This window comes from Oryzias latipes, chromosome 16, assembly GCF_002234675.1.
Source record: "Oryzias latipes chromosome 16, ASM223467v1".
Lineage (NCBI taxonomy): Eukaryota > Metazoa > Chordata > Actinopteri > Beloniformes > Adrianichthyidae > Oryzias > Oryzias latipes.
Window position 1 is genome coordinate 7,225,234 of NC_019874.2, and position 24,961 is coordinate 7,250,194.

General features: G+C 43.6%; 2 protein-coding genes across 7 annotated transcripts in view; both read left to right on the plus strand.

Moving 5' to 3' along the window:
- Positions 1–216: 216 nt before the first annotated feature.
- seh1l (SEH1 like nucleoporin) lies at positions 217–6,526 on the plus strand. Of its 2 annotated transcripts, none has more exons than XM_004077633.2 (9): positions 217–441; positions 555–605; positions 689–835; positions 923–1,134; positions 1,366–1,464; positions 1,533–1,673; positions 1,781–1,935; positions 4,226–4,370; positions 6,278–6,526. In XM_004077633.2, exons 1-9 carry the CDS (start codon positions 331–333, stop codon positions 6,459–6,461), a joined length of 1,245 nt encoding a protein of 414 aa, XP_004077681.1. In that variant the 5' UTR covers positions 217–330; the 3' UTR covers positions 6,462–6,526. The 2 variants fall into 2 exon arrangements, with proteins under 2 accessions (XP_004077681.1, XP_011483217.1); XM_011484915.2 differs by lacking the exon at positions 6,278–6,526 and adding an exon at positions 5,833–6,271.
- Positions 6,527–11,390: 4,864 nt separating this feature from the next.
- Positions 11,391–24,961, plus strand: part of cep192 (centrosomal protein 192) — a 32,964-nt gene continuing 19,393 nt past the window's right edge. For 2 of the 5 annotated variants that reach the window (XM_023964029.1, XM_023964030.1), the window contains exons 1-16: positions 11,391–11,530; positions 11,847–12,057; positions 12,170–12,277; positions 14,988–15,133; positions 15,397–15,461; positions 15,623–15,770; positions 18,069–18,184; positions 18,306–18,395; positions 18,587–18,736; positions 18,828–18,978; positions 20,200–20,378; positions 21,345–21,449; positions 23,603–23,873; positions 23,951–24,100; positions 24,178–24,242; positions 24,650–24,871. In XM_023964029.1, coding sequence (XP_023819797.1) covers positions 11,867–12,057; positions 12,170–12,277; positions 14,988–15,133; positions 15,397–15,461; positions 15,623–15,770; positions 18,069–18,184; positions 18,306–18,395; positions 18,587–18,736; positions 18,828–18,978; positions 20,200–20,378; positions 21,345–21,449; positions 23,603–23,873; positions 23,951–24,100; positions 24,178–24,242; positions 24,650–24,871 — 2,157 coding nt within the window. In that variant the 5' untranslated portion in view covers positions 11,391–11,530; positions 11,847–11,866. The remainder of the gene's footprint in view (positions 11,531–11,846; positions 12,058–12,169; positions 12,278–14,987; positions 15,134–15,396; positions 15,462–15,622; positions 15,771–18,068; positions 18,185–18,305; positions 18,396–18,586; positions 18,737–18,827; positions 18,979–20,199; positions 20,379–21,344; positions 21,450–23,602; positions 23,874–23,950; positions 24,101–24,177; positions 24,243–24,649; positions 24,872–24,961) is intronic. The other 3 variants (XM_023964032.1, XM_011484916.3, XM_023964031.1) reach the window with 3 other exon arrangements.

The window sequence follows — 24,961 nt, forward strand, 5'->3', positions numbered from 1 at the left end:
CGTAAATTTCCTTCATCTTCTATTTTTTCCCCTTGTTAATCAAACAAATTGAAATGTATATCAGTAACATCTCCAAAAGTCTTAATCAGAAAGCTGTATGTTTATATGAAAGTTGTAGAAACCTGAATGTTTTTATGTAAAATGCATGTAATATGAATGCTCCCCTGGCATACCTGAAGTTTATTTTGTAAAATTGTGTTTTGTATTGTACTTCCGTTTTGTACAATAAAGTTAAACAAAAAAAGCAGGTCTCAAAGCTGGATGATTTCTGCGGTAGGCCTGCTAACGCGCTGGTGAAGCTATCGCTGGCGGCGCGCTGCTACCGGGATCATGTTTGTGGCTCGTAGTATCGCGGCGGATCACAAAGATCTAATTCACGATGTGTCGTACGACTTTCACGGCCGGAGAATGGCGACTTGCTCCAGTGACCAGAGTGTGAAGGTAAGCTAACGTTAGCCTCTGAGCTCGCGCCCGCGGTCCTCGACTGTGATGAACCGTTCCCGGGCTGCCGCGCGGCCATGTGTCACATTCAGAGCTCTGTTTGTTTTTCTGAGGTTTGGGACAAAAGCGAGAGTGGAGAGTGGCTCTGCACAGCCAGCTGGAAGGTAAAACGCCTCCATCCTCACGCCGAACTCCACCTTCTGTGCTGAACAGATGTGAGCCTCCTCCTCCTGGTTTCTCTCTGCAGACACACAGCGGCTCAGTGTGGAGAGTGACCTGGGCTCATCCAGAGTTCGGGCAGGTTTTGGCCTCCTGCTCCTTTGACCGAACCGCTGCGGTTTGGGAGGAGATTGTAGGAGAATCCAACGACAAGCAGAGAGGCTTGAGCCACTGGGTCAGTGCTGGGTTGGGAGCGGGCAGTTGCAGCGACAACCTGCAGCAGGTGGAGGTCATGTGAGTGTTTCTTGCTTCTCCATTCCAGATTAAGAGGACCACACTTGTGGACAGTAGGACATCAGTGACCGATGTGAAGTTTGCTCCTAAACACATGGGTCTGATGCTGACCACCTGCTCTGCGGACGGCGTGGTGAGGATCTACGAAGCTCCGGATGTGATGAACCTGAGCCAGTGGTCGCTGCAACACGAGATCTCATGCAAGCTCAGCTGCAGCTGCATTTCATGGAACCCCTCCAGGTTATATAGCTTTTTCATATTCTGGATGAGCTGACCAGACCATAAGTTTGATGGAGGTTCAGTTCTGCTCCATGTGTCTGTGAAGCTGGGCACAGAGTGTCATTCTAAGTTTCCACATGGCATTACACACAAACGAAGAGCACGTCTGCGCCACTGCCTGATGACAGGTCGGAGTGAAGGCAGGAGCGGCGGATTTCTGCTGAATCATCTCATCTCATCATTCTCTCCCAGCTCACGGGCTCACCCTTCCATGTTTGCCGTGGGCAGTGATGACAGCAACATCGCGAGCGGTGGGAAGGTTCAGATCTATGAGTACAACGAAAACACACGGTGAGCGTGTTCAGCACACAGCGGCCAGAGATGCAGCGGCCTCCTGACACTTCCTGTTTCTTCTAAAGGAAATACGGCAAAGTGGAGACTCTGATGACTGTCACCGACGCAGTCCACGACATCGCGTTCGCTCCCAACCTGGGGAGATCTTTCCATGTTCTCGCTATTGCAACAAAAGATGTCAGAATATTCAAGCTTGCCCCCATGAGGTGATTGTCATCATCATGTGTTCTGGTGCATTTCTCGAAGCACACAGCTTTTGAAATAAAAGGAGGAAGAAAATGAACAGAAAATGTGTCTTGGTTCTCTGGAACAGGAAGGAGAGCTCATCCACCGGACCCAGCAAGTTTGAGGTGCAGATTGTTGCGCAGTTCGACAATCACAACTCCCAGGTGTGGCGTGTGAGCTGGAACATCACAAGCACCCTGCTGGCTTCCTCTGGGGACGATGGCTGCGTGCGGTTATGGAAGGGTAAGAAGCTGGTCCACCTTCAGCAGGAACACAGACGGCTGCCGTCTGTCGGCAATCGTCTGCAGTGCAGCGACCGTTTTCTTATTTTCCTGAGATGGGTACATGATTAATAGAAACATGGCCTCCTCTGGAGGTTCAGTGTTGGACCTCTAATGCTGCGCTCACAAATTTGCGTTGGCCGCTTCAACTGGAACAAATGTCGGATTCGCTGCTGGCTACCTGTCCAAAAATAGGTTCATAATTGTGACGCATGTGGGAGGAGCTAATGTTTATTTGCCTCATGCGTCTTCTACATGAAAGCATTGACTGTATTTGTCGTTTACAATACATGGACGACACAGAAGTTGAGAGATCAAGTCAGTTTATTTTGAAGAGCTCTACTCTCGCTACCTGATGTGTCAACGCATGTGCGCAAAATACATAAAAGCATTTTACGGTCAGAGTATGTCTTTAAATATTAAATGATGATAAGCTCTTAAATGTTTCACAAAATGTACTGCATGTTAACATTTATTTTAATGTTAATGGGGGTAAAACATGGTAGGAAAAAGAAATGTACAGTAAACCCTTGTTTTTCGCGGGGGTTACGTTCCAAAAAGAACCCGTGATAGGCAAAATCTGTGAAGTAGAAACCTTTAATTTTTTTACAATTATTATATAATTAAATAGTCTATTATACATTGAAAAGAAATAACAAACCATTTTACAGGCTCAAGCATTTGTTTCACAAATAAAAGTACTTTAGAAACGTTTTTTTTTCAACAAATAACTTCTGTACTGTACTGTCAAATAATAATTTTAATCATCGATGTGAACAGAAGGCTTCAAATTGCGGAGATTAGCCCCACCCCCATGACCCAAGTAATTGGATTAAACGGGAGAAAATTTTAAAATGATTATGAATAAAATACAAAGTACAGTCGGACAAATAGTGACTCAGGTGTATTTCACTGCTCTGCAGACTGAGCCGCTGCATCCTGACTCCGCTCTGCAGTGTTTTCTTCTTTTGAAGCCCGCGGTGCAGCTGTGTTTGTTTGGGGGAAAGAACATAGTGATAGGAAGATGTTGTTTCTCTTTTTTCTATGGGTTTTAGAGAAACTCGAAATTGCAAGAGAATTTGCACGTACATAATGTAAATTTGGCAAGCTGTTTTATGTACGTGTACATATTAAACTGCAACGTCATTGACGCACAGTTAGAGAAGAAGCAGAGTGACTTTTTAGCCAATCAGAATGCAGAACACAATGAACCATGCAAATCTGTGAAGTAGCGAAACCGTGAAAAGTAAACCGTGTTATAGCGAGGGATCACTGTAACGGATCAGTACTGCCCACGCTGAAGTAAACATGGATTTCACCGCTCCTCGACTCGACTTGAATTGTTTGGGGTTGGGAAGTGTATGTACAGCTTCTCAACGCAGCCAGTAGATTGGCAGCTCAGTCGTTACCACCGCATACAGAGTGAAGCTCCAGTTAGGTCACTACACAATATTGTTCAAACCCCTACTTCCCTCCCCGTCTTCTTCTACGCCTCACAGCTACGCATTAGGCGCACCGCCTCATAGTGCGCCCCTATAGTTTGGAGAAAATGTGAGACTTTTAAGTCCACTTTATGGTCGTGAAAGTACGGTAAAAAAAATGTCGTCCTGGACAGCATTTTGAATCGATACAAATATCGCCAAATGAAATATCGCGACGTATCGCTAAATAAATTTTCCGTCAACCCCTAGTAATCACATCTCCATGTCTGGGTTTATCGGATCATTCAGAGACTCCTCCAGTACGTAGAGCTTCACCGTCTACTGCAGGAGCTGCGTCTGAATGCCTGCTGCTTTCAGCGGTTCTTCCACCTCTCTGTGACCCAGTTTGACCACTTGCTGTCCAGCATTAATCAAACTAGAGGACATTTCTGTTATTGTCTTAAAAGTAAAAAGAAAAATATAAAGTTCAGGAGGAGACCGATGAGATTCTCCTCCATGTTGGTTTTAGGCTCCACTTGCTGACATTAACACGTCATGTGCCAAAGCTGAGCCCCTGATTGGTTGACATGGCGTGAATTCTTCGCTTTAGATTTTTGATGCCTCATCACACCCAAATTTATGCTGCCGCCAGATCGATGTAACATTCCAGATGCTCATGTGGCACTGTAGGACCTCAGATCAGGACTGTATATTGGCATTGAACTGGATGCCCTTCATGTGTGAATCGTGTTTGAGGTGAATGCAGCTTTTGGTGTATTGAAGGTGTCCGCAGTTCTTCCCTAAGCTGTCCTCTGCATGAATGCTCTGCAGCAAACTACATGGACAACTGGAAGTGCACCGGCATCCTAAGGGGAGACGGCAGCCCGCTGAGCGCGTCTTCAGGTCAGCCCATCAGCACCATGGTGGGCTCTTCCCTCCTCTCCCAGAATGCTCTGAATGGGATATCAGCAGGAAGGTAGGTGGCGTGGTGCATCTGCGGCCACACCCCCTCGTTAAAGCCTGACTGCTTCGTGTGGGCTCACACTGACCCGGAGCTGCCACTGAAACAACTGAACCTGCCATTTGGACTCACACCGACCGCGCCTCCTGTAAAGAGCTTGGCTGTCGACATCTTTCTGTGCTGGGAGGGTTTTTTTTTGTTTTTTGTTTATTGCTGTATGGCATAAGAGGGCCAATGTTCCCTCTGTTGTATGAAAGGACTAACGGGTGTTCAGCTGTAAAAATCGAAATAAAACTCCTGTCAGTTTGCAATGTGCTCCACTTTTTTCAGGGGAATGTTGTTTCTTGTGAAGACCAAGCAAACACCACAAAAATCAATTTAACCCTTGTGCTATCTTGTGGGGTCCAGATGACCCCACAAGAGTGGGGTCATCTGGACCCCACAAGATAGCGCAAGGGTGTGATGATTGTGCTTTTCATATGTAATTTTTTAATGATTTGTGCGTCAATTAAAAAACGTGATATAAAAATACATCACTGCTAATGCTTGAAAAGTCCATTATGTGGACACAAATTCGCGAACGCATTTCGCAAAAATCTTGCACGATTGCAGAAACTGCATAACTCTGAACTGTCTGAAAATTTTGAACAGCTTAAAACCAAATTCACGTAAAGGCCCGTCAGCCGACACCCTCGACGGACATCTGCGCACATTGATGAACAACAAACGCAAGAAACATGAGTTCGGATTATCACGCATGTATCATGAAAGACCGAAAGGTCATACATGGAAAACATGCAAAATGTACGTAGCGGCTGTGAGACGCGGCGTTGAGTCTCAGCATCCTGGTGCAGCTGTAGCCAAACTCCTTGCTGAGGGGAGAAGCTTGAATGAACCTTAATAACCCGTAACACTGAAATGTGAGGATAAATACAGCCACCTCCACCGTGGAAACTAAGCTCTCGTTATGGAACATGTTGAGCCCAACACCAAGGGAGTTCCTGATCAACAAATCTCAAACCACCTTCATTTCCGTCTCTTGTGAAAAGTCCCGGGGAAGTTGGGATTGAGGGCTCGTCCTGCCATCCACAGCTCTGCTGGCAGCAGCTGCTCATGCTCCTCAGCAGAATGCTCACAAATAAAAGCGTGGCAGATGCACAAAGGATTAATGGGGGGTCTGGGGTTTTTCAGATTGGATGCGTGGCTGTATTTGTGCTCGGGTAAATAATCCTGGGCTAACGGCCGGACGTCCTGCCTGGCCTTTAACCAGAATAACAGCTGTGGGTGCTGCGCCCTCTCTGTCACAGACTCACCTTGTGTCCAGTGATGTGTGTGTGTGTGTGTGTGTGTGTGTGGTGTGTGTGGGTGTGTGTGTGTGTGTGTGTGTGTGTGTGTGGTGTGTGTGGGTGTGTGTGTGTGTGTGTGTGAGCAGAGCGTCTTGAAGGTAATTTGCTGTTGTGTTGCTTGTTGCATGCAGGATTGGCAGGAGAGCTCCGTTTGCTCCTCCCCTGCGGCCGCTGACCTCCTCAAAGATAGACCAGACTCCTGCATATTACTAATGATCTGGTGAATAGCTGTTTGCCCACAGAAGGAATGTCTGGGGTTCACTGACATTACTTTTAGTGCACAACAACCACATGCATGAACAGTAGCTAGGTTTGATTCCCTGATTGACAGGTTGTCTGATGCTTCACACTGGTTTTATTAGGGTGGTTTTTTAAAGAATAAAAGTCTCGTTCCGGCCCACCTGACATTACTTCCTGTTTAGTTTCTGTTGCAGACATACTTCATTTCTCAGTTTAATTTTTTATTCTACTTCCTGTTTCATGTCCTCCCTTGTGCACTCCTCATTTTGTTCTTCCCTGTCTGTATTTTTCGACTCTGTTTCCCTTCCTCTGCCTGTCCGTCCGTTCTTGCTTCAGGTATTTCTTTCCACCTTTGGATGCTCCCAGAGCGGGCAGCAGGTTTGGTCACCTGCTGCCACCTTCCTCCCTCATAGAGCACTGCGATGCTGAGCTGGTTCCTCAGCCTCAGCAGCAGCAGAGTCTTCCTCACAGACACTCCTCCAGAGCACTGCTGTCCTTAGCAGAGGCAGAAGAGCTGTGATTGTTCTTAGAATAGGAAGAATGGCTGTCATGAACTTGGAATAAAGAACTTTGCAGACGTGTTGACCTCTGAGCTTCAGTTTCTGACTGTGGAAGCGTTTGTCCACGTGAGAAAGCGGCTTTTTTTCTGGATGATCCTCCTGGTCCACTCCACCTGCATGAGGCTTTGTCACCAATGCTTCATAGGGAATTTCCTCCTTTGATGAAGGGCTGTTGTCAGGCAGAAAACTGCTTCAGGCTTCAGTCAACTCAAATGGTTTTTGGATTTTCCCTACCAGCTTCTCAATGACATACAGTGGTGGACAACATTGTTGGTACCCCTCAGTTAAAGAAAGAAAGTCCACAATGCTCACTGAAATGACTTGAAACGTTCAAAAGTAACAAATTAAAATTTATTGAAAATTAAAGACATTAAAGTTGAACTCCTAGATCAAGGTACATCATTGTCAGATCGCACCATTCATGGTTGTTTGAGCCAGAGTGGACTTCATGGGAGACGACCAAGGAGGACACCACTGTTTAAAGGAAATCATGAAAGAGCCAGACTGGAATTTGTAAAAATGCATTTTGACAAGCCACAAAGCTTCTGGGAAAATGTCCTTTGGACAGATGAGACAAAACTGGAGCTTTTTGGTGAGGCACATCAGCTCTATGTTGGTAGACTCAAAAATGAAGCATCCAACCAAAAGAACACTGTCCCTACTGTGAAACATGGAGGAGGCTCAGTTCTGTTCTGGGGCTGCTTTGCTGCATCTGGCACAGGGTGTCTTGAAGTTGTACAAGGTCAAATGAAATCTCAAGATTATCAAGGCATTCTGGATAGAAATGTGCTGCCTAGTGTCAGAAAGTTTGGTCTCAGTCGTAGGTCATGGGTCTTCCAACAGGACAACCATCCAAAACACACAGCCAAAAACCCCAAGAATGGCTCAGAGAAAAGCGTTGGACTATTCTGAAGTGGCCTTCTATGAGCCCAGATCTGAATCCCATTAAACATCTGTGGAAGGAGCTGAAACATGCCATTTGGAGAAAACACCCATCAAACCTGAGACAACTGGAGCAGTTTGCTCATGAGGAGTGGAACAAAATACCTGTGGACAGGTGCAGAAGGCTCATTGACAAATACAGAAACCGTTTCATTGCAATGATTGCCTCAAAAGGTTGGGCAACAAAATATTAAGTTATGGGGAATATCATTTTTGTTCAGCCCTTTTTCATTAGTTTTTTTTTTTAAATAATTCTGTTAATCAACAATTCAGAAGTAAATGGCTGATTTTGATTATTTAATTTTCAATACATTTTAATTTATTGTTACTTTTGAACATTTCAATTCATTTCAGTGAGCATTGTGGACTTACTTTCTTTAACTGAGAGGTGTCAACAATTTTGTCCACCACTGTAGAGGAGAAAACCAGCACTAAACATATCTGGTAGGTGATTAACATTGATGGGACCAAAGAAAATGTGACTTCAGCCAGAGGGAGATTTGTGAACTTAAAGCCTGGAAAACCATGTGACATTCCCTGCTTTCGCAAAATAGGCATGGAACACATGGGGACACTCAATTCATTTGAGGTCAAGAGGGCCTATTTTCATAGAAGTTGGAGGTTGTAACGTGACAAGAAAACAAAGGATTCCTACAGATTTCTGAACACTATTGTGATTGATAGTTCAAGATAAAACCTAATGCAATGGTAGAAATGAAACATGCAGCAAAAAAAATATAATCCAATTCTCTAACCTAAAATGGATCCATGTCATCTTTAGACAAAAGTTCAACCAGTGAGACTCAGAGAAATACCTGCTACTAAACAGTGCAGGTGAACTTTTCCAGATTCTTGGATTTCTTCAAGATAATCCAGTGTAAATGAAATATGTGTCCAAACAAGTAAACAAAAATGAATGGTAAATCCATTCACATTTTAGTTTCCTAAAGTTCAGTCCACTGTTGTTTTTCCACATCCAAAGAATCCAAAGGGAACATTATCAGAACATTCTAGCACACTGGATGGTCACATGACTTTGCTGAATTCCAAGTGTTTCCACACATTGGACTGGATCGATGGTTGATCAGTTGTTGCTGTTGACGTCACACTTGTGTCGTCCGCTGTGATGCACTTGGTAGTTTTTATGTTATACTAAAATAAACCTACTGTACCTTAAACCAATTTTTTTTTCCTAGATTGATTATAGATCACTTCATTTAATTTTAAATATAATAATTTATATAATTGTATAGTTCGATTTGATTCAATTAACAACTTAAATCAGACAGATCAATTTGGTTGGATAAATCAATTCATCGATTAATCATTACATCTCTAATCTGCATTTACTGCTAATAAAAAAGGTATGTTGATGAAACTTGTAATAGTACAGACATAAACAAAAATCTACTTTCAACCTTGTTACAAGTGTATGTCATCCGTCATTGTTGCTGTGAAACATTCTGAAGATTGATATTCTCTCTAGGTTTTACTGATCTGTCATTCCTGCTGAAAGCTTTTCTGCTGTTAAGAGCTGGAGCTTCAGCAGATATTCACCTACACACTTTAGTTGAGCAGTAGTCATTAACTGCAGTGTAGTTATTGACTCTGGTTACTAGCCAGTCATTACTTTTCCATTATGGTTACATTTTGATCATTTTTATGGATTGATTTGACTCATTTGTTTTTATTGAAAGGTCTTCCTGGGTTCGACTCTCAAGGCAAGACCCTTCACAGTACTGCCTATCTGGATCTCCCTGTACCTTGAAAATACAGGTTGTGTCAGGAAGGGCATCTGGCGTAAAAACTCTGCCAAACCTCCTGTGCAAATCAGTGAAAGGTGATTCGCTGTGGCGACCCTAACAGGATAGTGTACGGTGAACTACCGCATTTTTTTTGTGAGGTCAAAAGGTGATTAAAGCGTTTTTAGAAGTTATTGTAGCAGCTTCTGCATAAAATATCTTTGTTCAACTTTAGCTTCACTTACTTTCAAAGTTTAGCAAACATTTCTGCCTCCTAACTCACACCTCAGCATGATCGGAGAGCAGCTGAAGCCTCCAGCATTCACTCCTGCAGAAGACGCACTTCTCTGGTCTTCTGATGTCTTGTCTCTTCCTGGGTCCCATTACATCCCACAATATTTCTTTAGGGATTTTCATGGACACAATAATTCTTCCTGAGTTTCACATTGAATGATGTTTCCTTCAGCAAAACACTAAGATTCTCATGAGGGTGCTGTACCACCTCTGAAGCTCTACTGCAAAAAAAACAACTTCTTTCATGAGACTTTGAGGGATTACAAATTTGCTTCTAAAGCGCCACATCTTATGCAGGAAACCTCATGATAGTTCAAATCAGTGACTGTATATGAGAACTGGACTAAGTGACCCTTCGCCGTCTTCATTCCAAACAGGACTTACCTGCTGGTTCCAAGAAGCCAAAATCCCGTGGACTTCTACAAAGAAATAAACAGCAGTTACTCAGTCATTCTATTGGTCAGAATAACAATTATTGCTCTTATACCTTTTTTAAACATGTTTTGATAATCCTCATTGTCTTTTATGATATTTTTCTGTTGTCAAGTTATTCAAGTTATAAACTGACCAATCAGAGGCCCCAATAAAAGAAGGTGGAGCCTGCTGCCCCCCACATCCAACGTTCAAAATGTTTGATTGACAGATTCTCCTGAGCCCACTTTCGAAACGCCCCACAGGGGGTTAGGACATCCAACAAACTCACCCTGATTGGAAGGAGTGGTTGCCATAGTAACGTGGCCTTCACTATAATATCTGCAGGCCTTCTAATGCAAAATCAATGTTGGACATTAATTTCCTTCAACCATCAGATTTTGAGTAGATGTCAGCAGGGCCTTCTAGCAGGCTTAGGCAACGTCATAGTATTCAGACCTTCTGATTGGACAGAAGTTTCAGGAACACAGGAACAATGTCCCACATGCAGCCTTGCCCAGTTTCAAACACAGCCGCGGAGCACTTTTTGATCTGTCTCAATTAAAAGCAGACCTGACTGTAATTGGCACTGTAATGTGCACCATCGATGAATTTGCTTAATCAGAAAAATCTGAGTGAGATCGTGAAGCAGATGTGACATCCAGACGTGAAGTACAGATTTGTGTGTTTGGCTCTGACCGTCCCCGTGTCCACTGTGTCTGTCCAGCGGACATTTTTGGCTCTAAAGTGAATTCAAACCTACGTAGAAACACAACTGGACAGACTCGGCTCTCAGCACTGGCCTTGATGGAATAGAAAAGGACTGAAGACGGAACTGAAGACCATAATCTCCATGACAGGGTCCATAATCTACATGACAGGGGGATGGAGCTGTTTTTGAGGAAAGAGAGGAGGATGGATTTTGTCCTCAAATAATCCCATTTTTTGATGAGTGAAATGATAAATAATTTTATAAATGATATTTAAAATATCACAATAAATAATGTTCCAAATGCATGTGGTTATGTTCAATGTTTTTTTCTGGCTGTAGTAGCATAACTAGATTTGTTTATTCAGTTTATTCAGAGGCATTTATGGCTACAGGAATTCAATCTCCAATGCAAAGCTCGTTTCTGCATCGTAAACGGTTCATGAGGGGTTGAGTGATTCAGACGTAGCACTACTGAAGGCCCAGGTGTGTGATGCGCGCACACACACACACACACACACACACACACACCAAAAGGACTGACTGCATGACTGCAGCAGTGAATGTTTCCTGAGATAACAGATCGGTCCGTTTAAAAGTTGCTCCCACTGCGCCTCCTGTCACGTATGTCGCTTTTCCCAAACTTTCCTCGGCGTCCAAACTGCGACAGAGTGACATTCCTCTCCTCCTATCCCGTCATACGATTTCCTTCCACAGCTCTCTCTACAGCCAATCAATGGGGTCTAAACGGTTGAAGCTCCGCCCTCTTACGTGACGCGGTCTTCCGGTGGTAATTGGCGCTTCTGTCTGTTTTAATGTTGTTCGTATTGAGGAGAAGTTGATGGAGGTGTGACTCTTGTCTGAAAGGTTCAGGAGGAGAAGCCTCGAGTCTGAGAGGACGCTGCTCTTAGTTTCTCCTGCATTCCCCAACGTGAGTTTTGGACCAACAACCGTTGAATTGTCCCCTGAAAGTACGAACCGCTTTCAGAAATACGGGGTTTGTTTGGCGTCACAGCGCTTATATCCTACAAGTTTCGGCCTGCCCGGTTTGGAGAAGTTCGGTTAACCTACTCGGGTATAGCTACTGGATCCGAACGGGGAGCTTTTTCGCCAAACAAAGTTCGCTCTTTGTGTGTCAGATCCTAGAGGTGGTCACGTGACCCGAACCCCGGTACTTGCAGACGTGCCACTGGCGGGTGGGATTGGATGAAACTCTGGAGGTAAACGCGGCGTGTTTGTGTCCGCAGATGTGCTGAGCCGCTGGAACATGGCTGACCCAGGTCCTCACGGGCTGGACGACGAAGCCTTCCCCGGGTTCCTCGCCCAGTCTCTGGACGGCTCCGGCGGCCGGCCCACCCTGGGCAACGTGAGCCTGGGCTCGGGCCCGGGTCTGCCCGTGGCCGCCTCCACGGTGGCTAAAGTTAGAGCGGGCTGCGGCAACAGGTGCGAGGAGGACAGGTGTGGAGGCCTCCACGTCTGTCTGTCTGTGTGTGTGTGTGTTGGTGTTAAACGCAGACATGTCGGAAGTTCTGAACACATGATTCAAAGTGCTGCACTCTCTCTCTCCCAGAGGACAAGAGGAGCCGTCGTTCCTGGGGGGCAGAGAGCTGCAGGATGCTGGCTCACATTCATCCATGGAGGATCAGCCCAGGTTCGCCCTGAGCTTCAAAGACGATCTGTGAGTACTTCACGTCTCCCAGGATCATCAACAATGTTGATTGTAAGGTAGTAATTCTAAGAGTTACTGACCTGAAGAGCGTCCAACACCTCAGGACAAAACCTTTCCTGACTTCCCATGAGTCTGTAGTCATCACTTCCTGGAAACTGTTAAACAGAGAATCGACTGTTGGGCTGCATTCCCATCAGGCCTTTTTTCACAACACCCACCCACTTCTTCACAACAGAAAAGTCCAGTCAAGATTCTTTATTTACGATAAGAAACTATGTTGGCCTGAAGTGCAAATCCCACCAATAGAGGTATAATGAACGGATCTGTATTCCCTAACCAGATTGGTCTGTTAAAAAAAAAAAAAGATTAAAAACCATTTAAAAAATCGTTTGAAAATGAAATAGACTTTATTTAATCTGAGACCCAGTAGATTAATTTTACTGTAACGTAAAAGTGACCAAGTGCATCACAGAGGACAACACACATGTGATGACATCAGCAAAAACTGATCAACCATCATTTCAGTCCAATGTGTGGAAACACTTTGAATTTAGTAAAGCCATGTGACCATCCAGTGTGCTAGAATGTTCTGATAATGTTCCCTTTGGATTCTTTGGATGTGGAAAAACAACAGTGGACTGAACTTTAGGAAACTAAAATGTGAATGGATTTACCATTCATTTTTGTCTACTTGTTTGGACACATATTTAATTTACACTTGATTATCTTGAAGAAATAGCAGGAATGTGGAAAACTTCACCTGAACTGTTCAGTAGCAGGTATTTCTCTCTTGAGTCACACTGGTTGAAGTTTTGGATAAAGATGTCCTGGTTCTGTGTTAGGTCGGTCAATCGGATCATTCAAAATGAACCAAAATCTAAAGGGAATCGCATCGTCAACCACAATTTATGATAAGGTCTGAATCATTGCTAAAATGAGTCGTTACACCCCTTCATGTCAACAAATCATTAAAAACATATCAAAAGATCCCAACTACAAGCAAAACAAATGATTAAAAAACAATTACATTTTCAGAAAGAAAAAACAAAATTCCGAAAAACTGAAGCAAAATAAAATTGAAATATTTCCGAAAACAAAATTAATTTTCAGTAATAAAAATGAAATGTTAGAAAATGATAATAAAAACACAATAAGAATATAGATTAACTGTGTATTTTGGGACATCGCTGATTGGATGTTAGATTAAAAAGTGTTTTTTTTTAAAAAGCGTCTTTAATCTCTGCAAACTAACATGTTTTATCATGAGTATGAATCAAATCCAGTGTCACTTCATGTCAAAGAACTTTTTGTTGAAATAAGTAGTGGTAGACTCCCCCTGGCGCTCCGCATCAGGTCCCCCCTTTGCTTAATTTGATTAGCCTTTCTCTGCCTTATTCCATTATCTTGCTGTGTTTCTGGTCTGGGAGATGGTTCCATGTTGTTGGTTGCGTTGGAGTTCAGTATTGGACCTCCTCTCTGTTGGCAGCTGTGAATCGGCTGAGCCACGTTTGTTTGTCTAAAAGCATTTTCCAGCTAGTTCTGATGTTTCATAAGAAGGCTGCACCACTGGGAAGAAGCTGTTCTGTCCATTATAGTGACGGCTAATCACCTCCTGTGTGCACCTGATCAAGTTAAACCACGGATATTTCATGAGGCCAATCCTGATTTAGCCTCATGAAAACCAGATTACTAATAAAAAAAGAAAATAAAACTCAATTACAGTTTTAAACTTGAAAGTGCTCGTTCTGAACTTATAGGAAATATTGAAAATGTGTTAAGTAATATTGTAAATGTAAGGAATAGATGTTGTGAATTTGAGGAAAAGAAATTGCACATTTGAAAATGGTTTTAAGATCAAAAGTACTTATTCTAAACTTAAAATGTGAAAAATAAATTTTTTAATTTAAAACTTGATTAAAAACGATTAACCAAAAATGGTAAATGGTGTAGAAATAGAAATATCTTTATTGCTATTGTACATGTACAACGAAATTACAGTGCAATTTTTCTTTCCAGTGGTATAAAAAGTTAAAGTAAGAATAAAAAAATAAACAAAGTGTACACTTATCTCGTGTTTTTCTACCTCCATTAAAGTGCAGTCGTCCATTCTTACAGACACTGTTCCATTCACACACTGCTGGCAGCTCTGCTGCCCAACACCGGCACTAACCGCCAAGACCAATGTGGGGTTCAGTGTCTTGCCCAAGGACACTTCAACACGTGGCCGGGTGATTAGGGAATCTGATCTGCAGTCTTCCAATCAGAGGTCGACCGCCCTACCTCTGCAACGCTAAAACTGTTACCAAATTAAAAATGTTTATTTATAACAGCGGCCGTTTTGTATGTTTCTCTCGCTCTTTGCTTTCAGTCGTCAATTTAAATGGAATAGAATAGAATTTGATTAATGTCACAAGGAGAAATTCATGCAGCCCCTCACATGTGGTGTACAGTCATGATTAGGACTTTGTGTCATCCATGCTCTGATGATGGATGGCACAGGCGGCACCAACAGCTGACGGTGTTATGGAGTGAAAATGACGTCACCATAACCTCCATTACCCGATGTCAGTCATGTCCTGGTCGCTGTTTGCTCAGAGGCTTGTGGCAGCAGAGAAACTGCAGCTCTGCTAAAAGCATCAAACATGCACAAGTCTTGAAAGCAGACGTCTTCATGCTACAATGTGTTGTCTTCAGGCTCTCCCTCCTGCCTGCTTCACAGGGACACAGCTGCAGATTTCATTGCTGCTCACCGCCTCTCAGATGTGCTGCTGAAGGTCAGTCTGGATGAGACCAAACGCTCCACGCTGGGCCTCGGAGCCGTGCAGGCTGGTGGCGAGTGTGGATGGCCTACAGAACTCCGAACAGGTCCGAGCTCCGTTAGTCGTGTCGGCTCTTCCTCCGTCAGACAAACAGTTGTGTTGCTTTGGTTGTTTTTTTCTGGAGAAGTAGGAGTTCTGTTGGTAATGTGGTGAGCTGCATTACTGCAGACAGTAGAGAGTGCTGGTCCTGACCAGCAGCAGGTCTTATTCACTGGGACTCAGCTGTCCTTCTGACTCTCTACTTTTAGAAGTGCACATAAGTATTATTGTCTGTTGGAAGTAAGAAAACTGTTTCCTGGCCTTGGCCAGCAGATTTGTCCACAGGGCTTCTGACAATGACCCAGTTTGGACAGAAGGATGGGGCAGACACAAAGGTGAGAGCGCTCATCATTCCTCTCAGCACTGGCACAGCTGTCTGTTTAGCTTGTTTTTTGTTGTTGTTGTTGTTGTATTAGCTGCTTGTGCTTTTTGTAGCATGACTCCCTGAAATAGCTTTGCACACATGTTGTTTCTCTGTTTTGACATATTTTTCAAGCGTCCCTCTTTTGGTGGGCCGGCTGCCACGATGGCGGTTGACCCTGTGCAGAGTGAAGGGGTCGACAGTGACTGTTTCAGCAGTAACTCCAGCTTCCTTGCTAATGAAAAGCTCATGTCTGTGGACAGCTTAAGCAGCAATGAAACAGGTAGAACTCTCTTCAATTACCAGTTTTCTGCTATTTTTCTTGTTTTTTTGTTCTATGCACCTTTTAAATCCTGATGTTCTAGAGCAGCGGTCCCCAAACCCCTTAGTTGTGGACCGGTACCAGTTCGTGGATCACTCTGTAACGGGCCACAAAGAAAGAGAAAATTACATAATTTCTCTTTTAGTTTTCATCCAATTCTAAAGGAAGATTTATTTTGTAAAACTACCAGTTGCCCAATCCGATATTTCAAGTCCGATTACCCGTAGATATGAATAAATACACACCAATTTTTATTTTTTATTCTAAGAAATAAAAACCTTTATGCTCTCGTGGGCCACATAAAAAGACATGGCGGGCCACATTTGGCCCACGTTTGAGTTTGACACATGTGGTCTACGTGGTCCCAGAAAACCTTATCCGATTATAACAAACGTTTACATACGCCACACTTTCGATTGGCATAAATCATTTTGGCAAGTGCAGAACTGTCTAAAATACTGGAAACAGCCATAGAAGAAGAAATGTTGAGTTCTGTTGTAAACGTACAAAGCTGCAGCATAGGTCCAGATGATATACATAACAGGCTTTTATCATTTTCTTTATTATAGAATCGTTCGCTCCCAATTTTCTTATATGTGCGGTCAGTGCTTTATTCTTGGCTGCACGGACCCAGAAGAGGAGTTAGGATTAGGCTAATACGTGCCAACATTTATCTTTGGATGTACTTAAAATCCATCGGGCAATGCCGCAAACTGACGTGGTTGTTTTCACGGTTTCTCAATCACCACCAGCTCACACACCGTCCCAAAGCCGCTCCTCTGCTCTGAGACACAGTTCTCCTGACAGACTGTGGTTCGAAGCGTCCACAGTAACAATGCACCCCCCGCTTGCTGCAAACGCGAAGCTACGAGTCCAGCTGCTCTGCTTAGAGACATACTTCGCTCGGGTGAAGCAGACGGCCGGTCCTGTTGGCGCTTCACAGACTCCTCTGGAGCGCCACACCGTCTATGCATGACATAAAAGCCAGCTCAGCAATGACTCACAATTGGAATAAATTGTTTTCATCCATCATGATAGGATCAACAATCGGCATAACCCACCTATCTCAAACGGCGTGTTTCCATGACGCATTTTTATTCTGATCAGGCGTTTATTCCGATTACTTTTGTCCATATAACTGCAGATGGTGACACTCGAGTGTGTTTTTGTCAAGTCGTTCTCCTCGGTCACATGCCTTAAATCACTTATCTTCTTAAAGCTCTGATCGCTACATTGAAACCTCCAAACTAGCAAAGGTAACAAAAACAAACATCCTTGAAAAGTTTCTTTGCATAGAAAAGAGTCAGAGAAGAAACCGAGATCTGAAAAACTGCATTTACAGACAAAACCAGGAGTCTTTACACAAAATCTGGATTTATTGCAACAAAATCTGGCAACAAGCTCTAATGGTATAAGAATGCTGCAAAATAAGTTACAAACACACTGGATTCATGTTATATAAAAAATCAGGTTTTTAGGACAGTTTGGTCATTTGATTTTGTTGTTTTTATCCACCACACCTAAAGGTCAGACAAGGCTGAAGTTGGCATGTGAAGTTTAGCTTCCACTTTGAGGGTTAAGGGGGAAGTTGAGGGAAAATCTACATTTAAAAATAAAATCTAGTAAACAAAAAAAGTTTAAACTCTGTGCAGATATTTTACAGAGGAAGATTGAACAAATAACAAAACATAGCTCGACTCAAAAACAGAAAAATGCTTCTCTGTGATGAATGTTTTTGTCCTGAAGACTAATCTGAGCCGGAGTTGAGTTGACTCGGTGCTAAAATGACGAAAAGGATGTTTTGGGGTTTTCAGGTTGATCATTTTTAACTCCATAGCCTTCGGGCTCATTCTGGCCCATTGCAGCAATGCTTTTAATGTCCACTTTCCCTGTAAAATAAACAAATAAACAAATGAAGTAAAAAGACATTCTCTGAAAAAAATCCCCACAGTAATTTGAACTTGAATGAATTTACACAAATCAAAAACACCTTTTACAGAACCAATTGAATCTCCGGTCTCTGTAAATTATCTGCTGACATTCCTACACTGGTGTCCAAGAAGGACCATTTCAATTTGGAAAATAGCTCTTGTCTCAATTTGTCCCCTCAAAATGAAAGGAAACTAGAAGCTAGAAAGCAATCAGACGCTAACTTCTATGAAAATATCTGGCATTAAACGGGTCTATGCCTAATAAAGGTTGGGACCACTGATCTAAAGAGCTCAGTCTGTAATGGAGTTTTATGTTTTTGGACACCAGATGATGATGTCGACCTGAACAACCTGCCTGAAGACGAGCTGGAGGTTTACTTCAATCAACTGATTCCTCTTTCCATGCAGAGAGGCAGAGTGGAGGGTCAGGAGATCCCTGTTGCTGTGAGCCTCCCTCTGTCTATTATCAAAGCAGACGACACTTTCTTACGAAGAAGCTGATTTCTTGCAGCCGTCATCATCATCATCGTTGTTGTTCATAGTGATGTGTTGCTGTGGTCCACAGGGAGGCGTTGGTGCTGCCGCAGATGAATCTGATTCCAGCTCTGTGGAGGGAGAACAATACAGACATCCGTTTGTTGACGGTCACGATCAAGTTAGTGCTTTTCTGATTCCTGCTGGGTCTCCTCCTCTGTGGAGGAGGATGCTGGTCAGTCTGGTGACCAGAAGGTTTGGGGTTTCTACCGGTACCCATCTTTGCTGTTGTATTTATTTTCCTTTTCGTTGTTTGGTTCAAGTCACTGAAATGAATCAGCTTTGATGTTTCTTCTGTGTTTCCGTCTGCAGGACTTCCAGATGCCCAACGTGCGCCTGGCTGCTACAGGTATGGACTCCTGTCCAGCAAGCGATGAAGACACTGATGATGAGCTGGAATCTGCTAGAAGGAGCGGTAGTTCCTCCAGGGCCCGGCTGCTTCCCAGCACATCCCGACAGCTGGTTAGGTTTTTTTTTTCCTGTCGTATGGTCAGTGGAGGTGGCTGGATCAGCTGGATGGGCTGAGCAACAGCTTTCTGCGTTTTCTCATCAGGTCGGAGAAAGTCACCGTCCGAGTTTCAGGCCGGGTCTGGAAGGAGGCAGCTCTGATGAGGAGGCTTCCTCTGGACGCGCTGCTCCGTCCCTGTCTGCCATTGAGCACAGAAGATCTGCTGAAGGTCAGGTCATCAACCCCCCCATGACAGGTGCATCATCTGGTCACGCCTTCGTTTTTGCCTTGTAGACCGGTGGTCCCCAATCCTCAGGCTGCAGGCCGGTACCGGTCCTCGGGATAATTGGTACTGGGCCGCAGAGGGAAAAAAAAACACGACCTACATTTTTTCTGTTTTATTTATAATCTGATTGTGAAAGAAGTTTTATTTTGGAAAAGTACTGAATTCTTCACCACATGCAACTCATTGTTGATGCGTGTGAAGTCGCTCTTTTGCCGCGGCTGCAGCGGCCACTAAACTGAGACCCCCAAACTAGAAAAGTTCAGAGAAAAACAAACCTATTTGGAAAGTTGGATTTGGCAGAAATGATACAGAAGACGAGCATTCGACGTCGAAATGAAAGAAATCTGAATTTAATCTCAGCTTTGAGAAACTGTTGGAATTTTTAAAATAGAGCAAACTGTTGAGAAATGATGGTAATTCAAAGAACTCTTGACAAATGTGTGGCAGGCGACACGCTCAGTTATAAAAGCTTAACAGACAAAAACCCAAAGCATTTACTCCAAATATGGATTTAATTTTCCCACAGACCATAAAAATAATGTGGAATATTCAGCGACCAGCTGTCTAAGGTTATGAGGATGCTGCTTATTAAGTTGTTTAAAATATGTTTATTATCATATTAAGAAAATATCAGTTTTAGTGAACTCCGTTTTTCTGTATATATGTTGCGCAGCGTCTGATAATTTTTTTTCCTTTCATCTTCTACTGTGACATTTATAGGTTAAAGGAAAATCTAGATACATTCTAATGGTTTCTACATGAGGTCTAGTGAACAAATAAAGTTTAAAGCAGCTGCAGATATTTTAGAGGATGAAGATAAACTTTACCCTCAAAAGTTAATGAAAACTGAAAGGAAAGAAAATCAGAGGATCACTTCAGCCTGAAAATGTTATGACATTAAACTGATCTGTGGTCTGAAAAAGGTGAGGACCACTGATGTAGACAGCAGGTCTGAAGTGGAATAATGTTGTGTAATTGTCCATTCAGCTGTGGATATGCTGAAGTTATCTTCATTGAATGCTTTCGGTTCAGGAATGACTTGGTTTCTTTTTAGTTGCATCATGCTTCACGGCTGCCACATGTTGTGGGGATTGGCATCGAGGCACAAATTGCCCTAAAGGCAACAATATAATTACCCACTCTGCCATGTTTCCATTTCAAAATAAAAGCACTTTTTTCTTACCTCACAAGGGAATGGAGGAGGTGGAGACGGCAGCAGTGGTAGTGAGGAAAGCGGAAATGATGGTGGAGTGTCCACCGTCCCGCTCAGTGGTGTGCAGACCACCTACGATGCCTTTCGGGGTTTGGGTATTGTGGGCGGCGGTCCCGCTGGTGGAGATGAGAATGCTGTTCTGAACCGACATGCACAGGTAAGATGGACCTTTTCTTGATCCGAGACTTGTTCAGGTTCAAAACGCTTAACCAATAAACGCAAACGATTCACTTTTTCTGTGAACATTTCTGTTGAAATTTTTGGTGGTTTTCATGTGTTTTTGTCAAAGGTTATTTAAAGACAACAATGGAGTTTCTTAATTGTTCTCACAGCCTGGAAACTGCAGGTTCTCTTCGTAAGGATGTCTGAGAGTCTCAACGCTGTCAAGTTTCCATGGGAGTCTTTAAGCCGTGGAACACACGGGTATCAGAAAACAGGGCTGTGGTTCACTTCCTGGGTTTTAATGTTGTCATGATTATTTTTATGAAGTGGCTTAGTACTGTGCTTTGTTCTTATTTTAGTGATGAACGTGAGATCTTCTGACAGGGTGCAGTTGCAGAAATGGGTTTTTATTTATTTATTTAAATACCTTATACAGCTGGGTGCATGGTGCAACTGCATGGTGCAACTTCATGTTTATACTAGTTGTACCAATGAGAATTAGGAGGCACATGTGACAACAATGGTGATGGTACTTTAAAGCCCTCAAAGCAGTTCTCAGATCTGCAGGACTGGTTTTGTCTGCAGAAGACGAGCAGCTGGACACATGCAGACATCCAATGCAGATTTTACTTTTTTAAACTGAACTAACAAAAAACCCAGACTATTGTAAATTATACTCCAGTGTTGGGCTCCAGCTGTGCCCTGAAATACAACAAGAAAAGGAAAATAATTCATCTGGTTTTGAAACTCAACAGCCCATCCACACACACAACATCAATGCTGCCCAGGTTCCTGTGTGTTCCTGGACAAACTATGTTTGGAAGTGGTTCAGCAGTCAGGATGTCTGCACTCTGCAGTAGGATGAAGCGGGTTTTTGTCAGACTGCCGCTCAAATGCATCCACTCTGGTTCTACGGGGTAATTGTGTCATTTACAGATCTGGCTGCTTGTGTGTTTTGCAGATGGGTGACCGCGTGGGCCCTGTGGGAACTGGTGAGGCAAGCTCATCTGGGGGCTCAGAGAGACGGTCTGTCAGTGTAAGCGGGGCAGACCAACAGGAGGCGCTGGTGAGTTCACCTGCATCTGCAGTGGCTACCTTCCCAAACATCTGTGAAAAAAGCTTTCTCAGCATCTGACTGAACTCCAGCCTGTTTCTGTGCTACAATCCACTCCTGAAGGTTCCACACAGACTGTTCCACAGTCACTAGGGTTCTAACCCGTTAGAACATTTGGGAACAACAGGAGCTGATGGTGAAGTTTGGGTTTGTTTCCTGGAGAACTGTACCATTCTGACTGCATTGTGCCAGATTTAAAGTTTGGTGGAGGGAGGATTATGGTAGGGAGTTTTCTGGCCTGATTTGGTGCATTTCCATTTGCACTGGCTCCACCTGGCTTAACTTGAAATTGTTTCCACCAGATGGCATGCTGCACAGTAGCTTGGGCCTTCAGTACCTCCTTCCTAGGGCTATATCTCAGATTTAATTTTTTTTATTCGATTTCAGATTCTTTTTTTTTTTCCCGATTCCCCCCCCCCCCCCCCCCCCCCCCCCCCGTACAAACAGCAGACCACTTAAAGCAAATAGCTTTGATTTAATCAAATGCAAGACAAATGTAACCCCCATTTCTGGGATGAAAAATAAATAAATGAACACACTCTTGGAATCAAAGTTGCGTATACATTTTTTCTTCTTCTCACTCCCTTTTGGACTTGTGTTGTTTGTATAATTTTGTTTTAATTTTTCTTGTTTTATATAATTTTTGTCTTGTTTTTGTCCTATTTTGTTAATCTACACTTGTTTTCACTTGTCTCACTTACTCACTTAAAGTCCCAGCTGTGTTTTAAGTCACACTTTGTAGTCTAGACTAAAGGGAGACAAACATTCACCTTGAAAGTAGCACCATTTTCTAAAGGATTAGCAATACAGCTCATATCTGGGGTCTAAGGTTTTAATTAAATTAAGAAACCCCGTCTTCTCCACTGAAAAGATGCTGAAGCAGCAGGAGTCGCGGTAAACCCCAACCCCCCCCCCCCCCCCCCGTGTCCGCAAATGAATACCGGTACAAGTAGAAATTAAATTGCAGTATTTTTTATTAACAAATAACAGTAACAACTAACTATCTAAATAATGAACTAACTAGGCGTTGTAGAATGACTGTGTGTGTGTCGGGGCGCTGCGTGTGTAAAGAGGACTGAGCGCGTGCCACGCTAGAGCGAGTGAGAGCCTTTGACTGTGATGGGCTTTAGGCAAATGTTGCAGGGTGGGCTCTCTTTCTCCACGTCTGTGGCAGTAAACCCACACCAGTTCCAAACAACGAATGATTTTATTCCTTTCTTGGGAACAAACCTCCCGCTCTCACTGGTAGCCATGCTGTCGCTTGCTGTTTCGTGTGTGCTATGATGTTGTTGTTTGTCGGTTGCCATACCGCCATGTGTAACTAACGATACGGAAGCTCTGGGGAGCTAAAAAAGGGCCATGACACAAAAACTTGATTTAGTTATTTTTTAAATAGCCCGTAACAAAAAATTTGAAATAATTCATTCAATGGTTTTTTTCGCCCAGGCCTACTCCTTCCCTCCTTACAGTTTAGTGGAGGTGGGGCAAACATGATACCATTGACTGTATCAGAGAACTGGACCGAGTGTGATGTCATCCATAGAAAGGGGTTTACTTCCTGCTCCAACCAAATGAAGACAATTCAGTTGCCCTATTTTTTGCAATCCAAACGTCGACATGTTGGAACTAGACGACGTCAGTAAGCAGTCATTGGTCCAAGTTGGTCTGAGTCAATGTTTCTGTGGCAGCCACTCTCTAGTCAGGAGTGAGGTAATTGGACGTCCACGTCCTTATCTGACACACGCTTCGAAAACTGGATGTGAGGCCACCTATTTTAATTAAGGCATCTGATTGGACATTTTATAAATTGAAGATCTTGCATTACACGACAAATATTCAAATAATGAGGATTATCTAGAACATTTTAAAAAAGTAGTAGTCCAAGAATAGTTATTCTGACCAATAGAATGACTGACAGCTGTTTATTTCTCTATAAAAGTCTATGGGACTCTGGCTTTTTGGGACAGCAGGTATTTCATGTTCGGAATACACCAAGAAAGGGGTCACTCAGGGGGGGTGTTTGGCTGACTAACATAAAGTATTTCTTTTCTGAAGGACAATTATTTTAACATCTGTGCTGATGAGGCTTTTGCTGTTGAACTTAGGTTCTGACCCCTGATCACGGTGACTTTGAAGATGAGGGGGTTGATGAGCCTGATGGTGCCAGGCCCTCCTTAGGCTCGAGGGGGGGGGCACGTGGTGTCACTGTGGAAACCTCTGCTACAGCCTCTGATGGTACGAGTGAGGACGATGGTGCCCCGCCTTCCACTTCCCTGGAGCCTAAATATTTCTCCCAGAGTTTCATAGAGGATCAGGAGGAGTCCGATGAATGTTGGAGTCATTGCCCAGACGACCTGGAGCTGGAGTTTCAGCAGGGTCTGTCACATACCTGCTTCAGTTTGCATGAGCAGCTCTACAATTTGGAACTGACCACTAAACTTGACTCTCTTTAGGAGCCAATGCCACTCATGACATCGTTTACCAGAATGAAGAGGGCCAGTGGGTCACAGATCTGGCATATTACTCCTGTTTGAAGAAGGAAGCTGATGGGGAGATGTTGGAGAACTCGGATCTGTTTCAGTCTGAAGACTTCCTACCTGCCAGTAAGGACTGAATGGCTGAATCCATGTGTCACATGTACTGTGAAAAAACGGTGACACTTTTCTTTGTTGTGGTGTAGGCGCCGCTCTGGAGAAGATAGGGAAGGATGAAGAAGAGTTTGAGAAGGAGCATCAGTTTATGCAGGTATGGACAAAAGCTTTAAGTTGACGGCTTCAGCCATCAGTCATACCATGGTGCAGTTGAATACTGATTGGCTGCTGGATGTGGATTAAAAAGTGATAATCCACAGCAATAATGCACACCTAAAAAAGAAGTTCCGGTCACATAGCTTAAATGTTCATATCACTGCGCTGGCTTCTTTAAAACAAACTTTTGCTTCATCATCTGGACAAAGCAAGCGGTAAGAGGTGAACTTTCTCTCTGAACTGATGCTTTATTTAGCCCATCGTGACGAACTTTATTCAAGTCACAGGATCAAAGGTTCTTTTTTGATCAATAAAAGTGAGCTTCCTGCATGACGACTGTAAAAAAGACATTCCGTACCGAGACGGTTTGGCTGCTTCTCGGTTTGAAGGTGTCTTGTTTCTCAGGAGGAGCAGATTGGAGCTGCCGGCAGCAACAGCACCTTTCATGGCGACTCCTCCTGGAGGATTCCCCCCACCAGCCACATCCACATGAGGGCGTCTCAGGTCTCCTCAGACTTCCAGCAGACGGATGAAAGCTACCTTCGGCTGTCTTTGGGACAGTTTTTTGGCCAGCGCTCTGAAGCTATGGGCTGTCTGGGCAGTGATGATGTGGATAATGTGAAACGGGTCGGTGAATGTTTGTAATAAAACCTGATCCTGCTGGCCTAGCCTGCACAAGGAGAAAGGAGTGTTTGTTTGCTAAGTGTCATCTGTTCT

Coding starts and splice junctions, on each gene's coding strand:
- seh1l (XM_004077633.2), top strand. CDS start 331: ATGTTTGTGGCTCGTAGTATCGCGGCGGATCACAAAGATCTAATTCAC. Junction 442..554: donor CCAGTGACCAGAGTGTGAAG/GTAAGCTAACGT, acceptor TGTTTTTCTGAG/GTTTGGGACAAAAGCGAGAG. Junction 1,936..4,225: donor CTGCGTGCGGTTATGGAAGG/GTAAGAAGCTGG, acceptor AATGCTCTGCAG/CAAACTACATGGACAACTGG.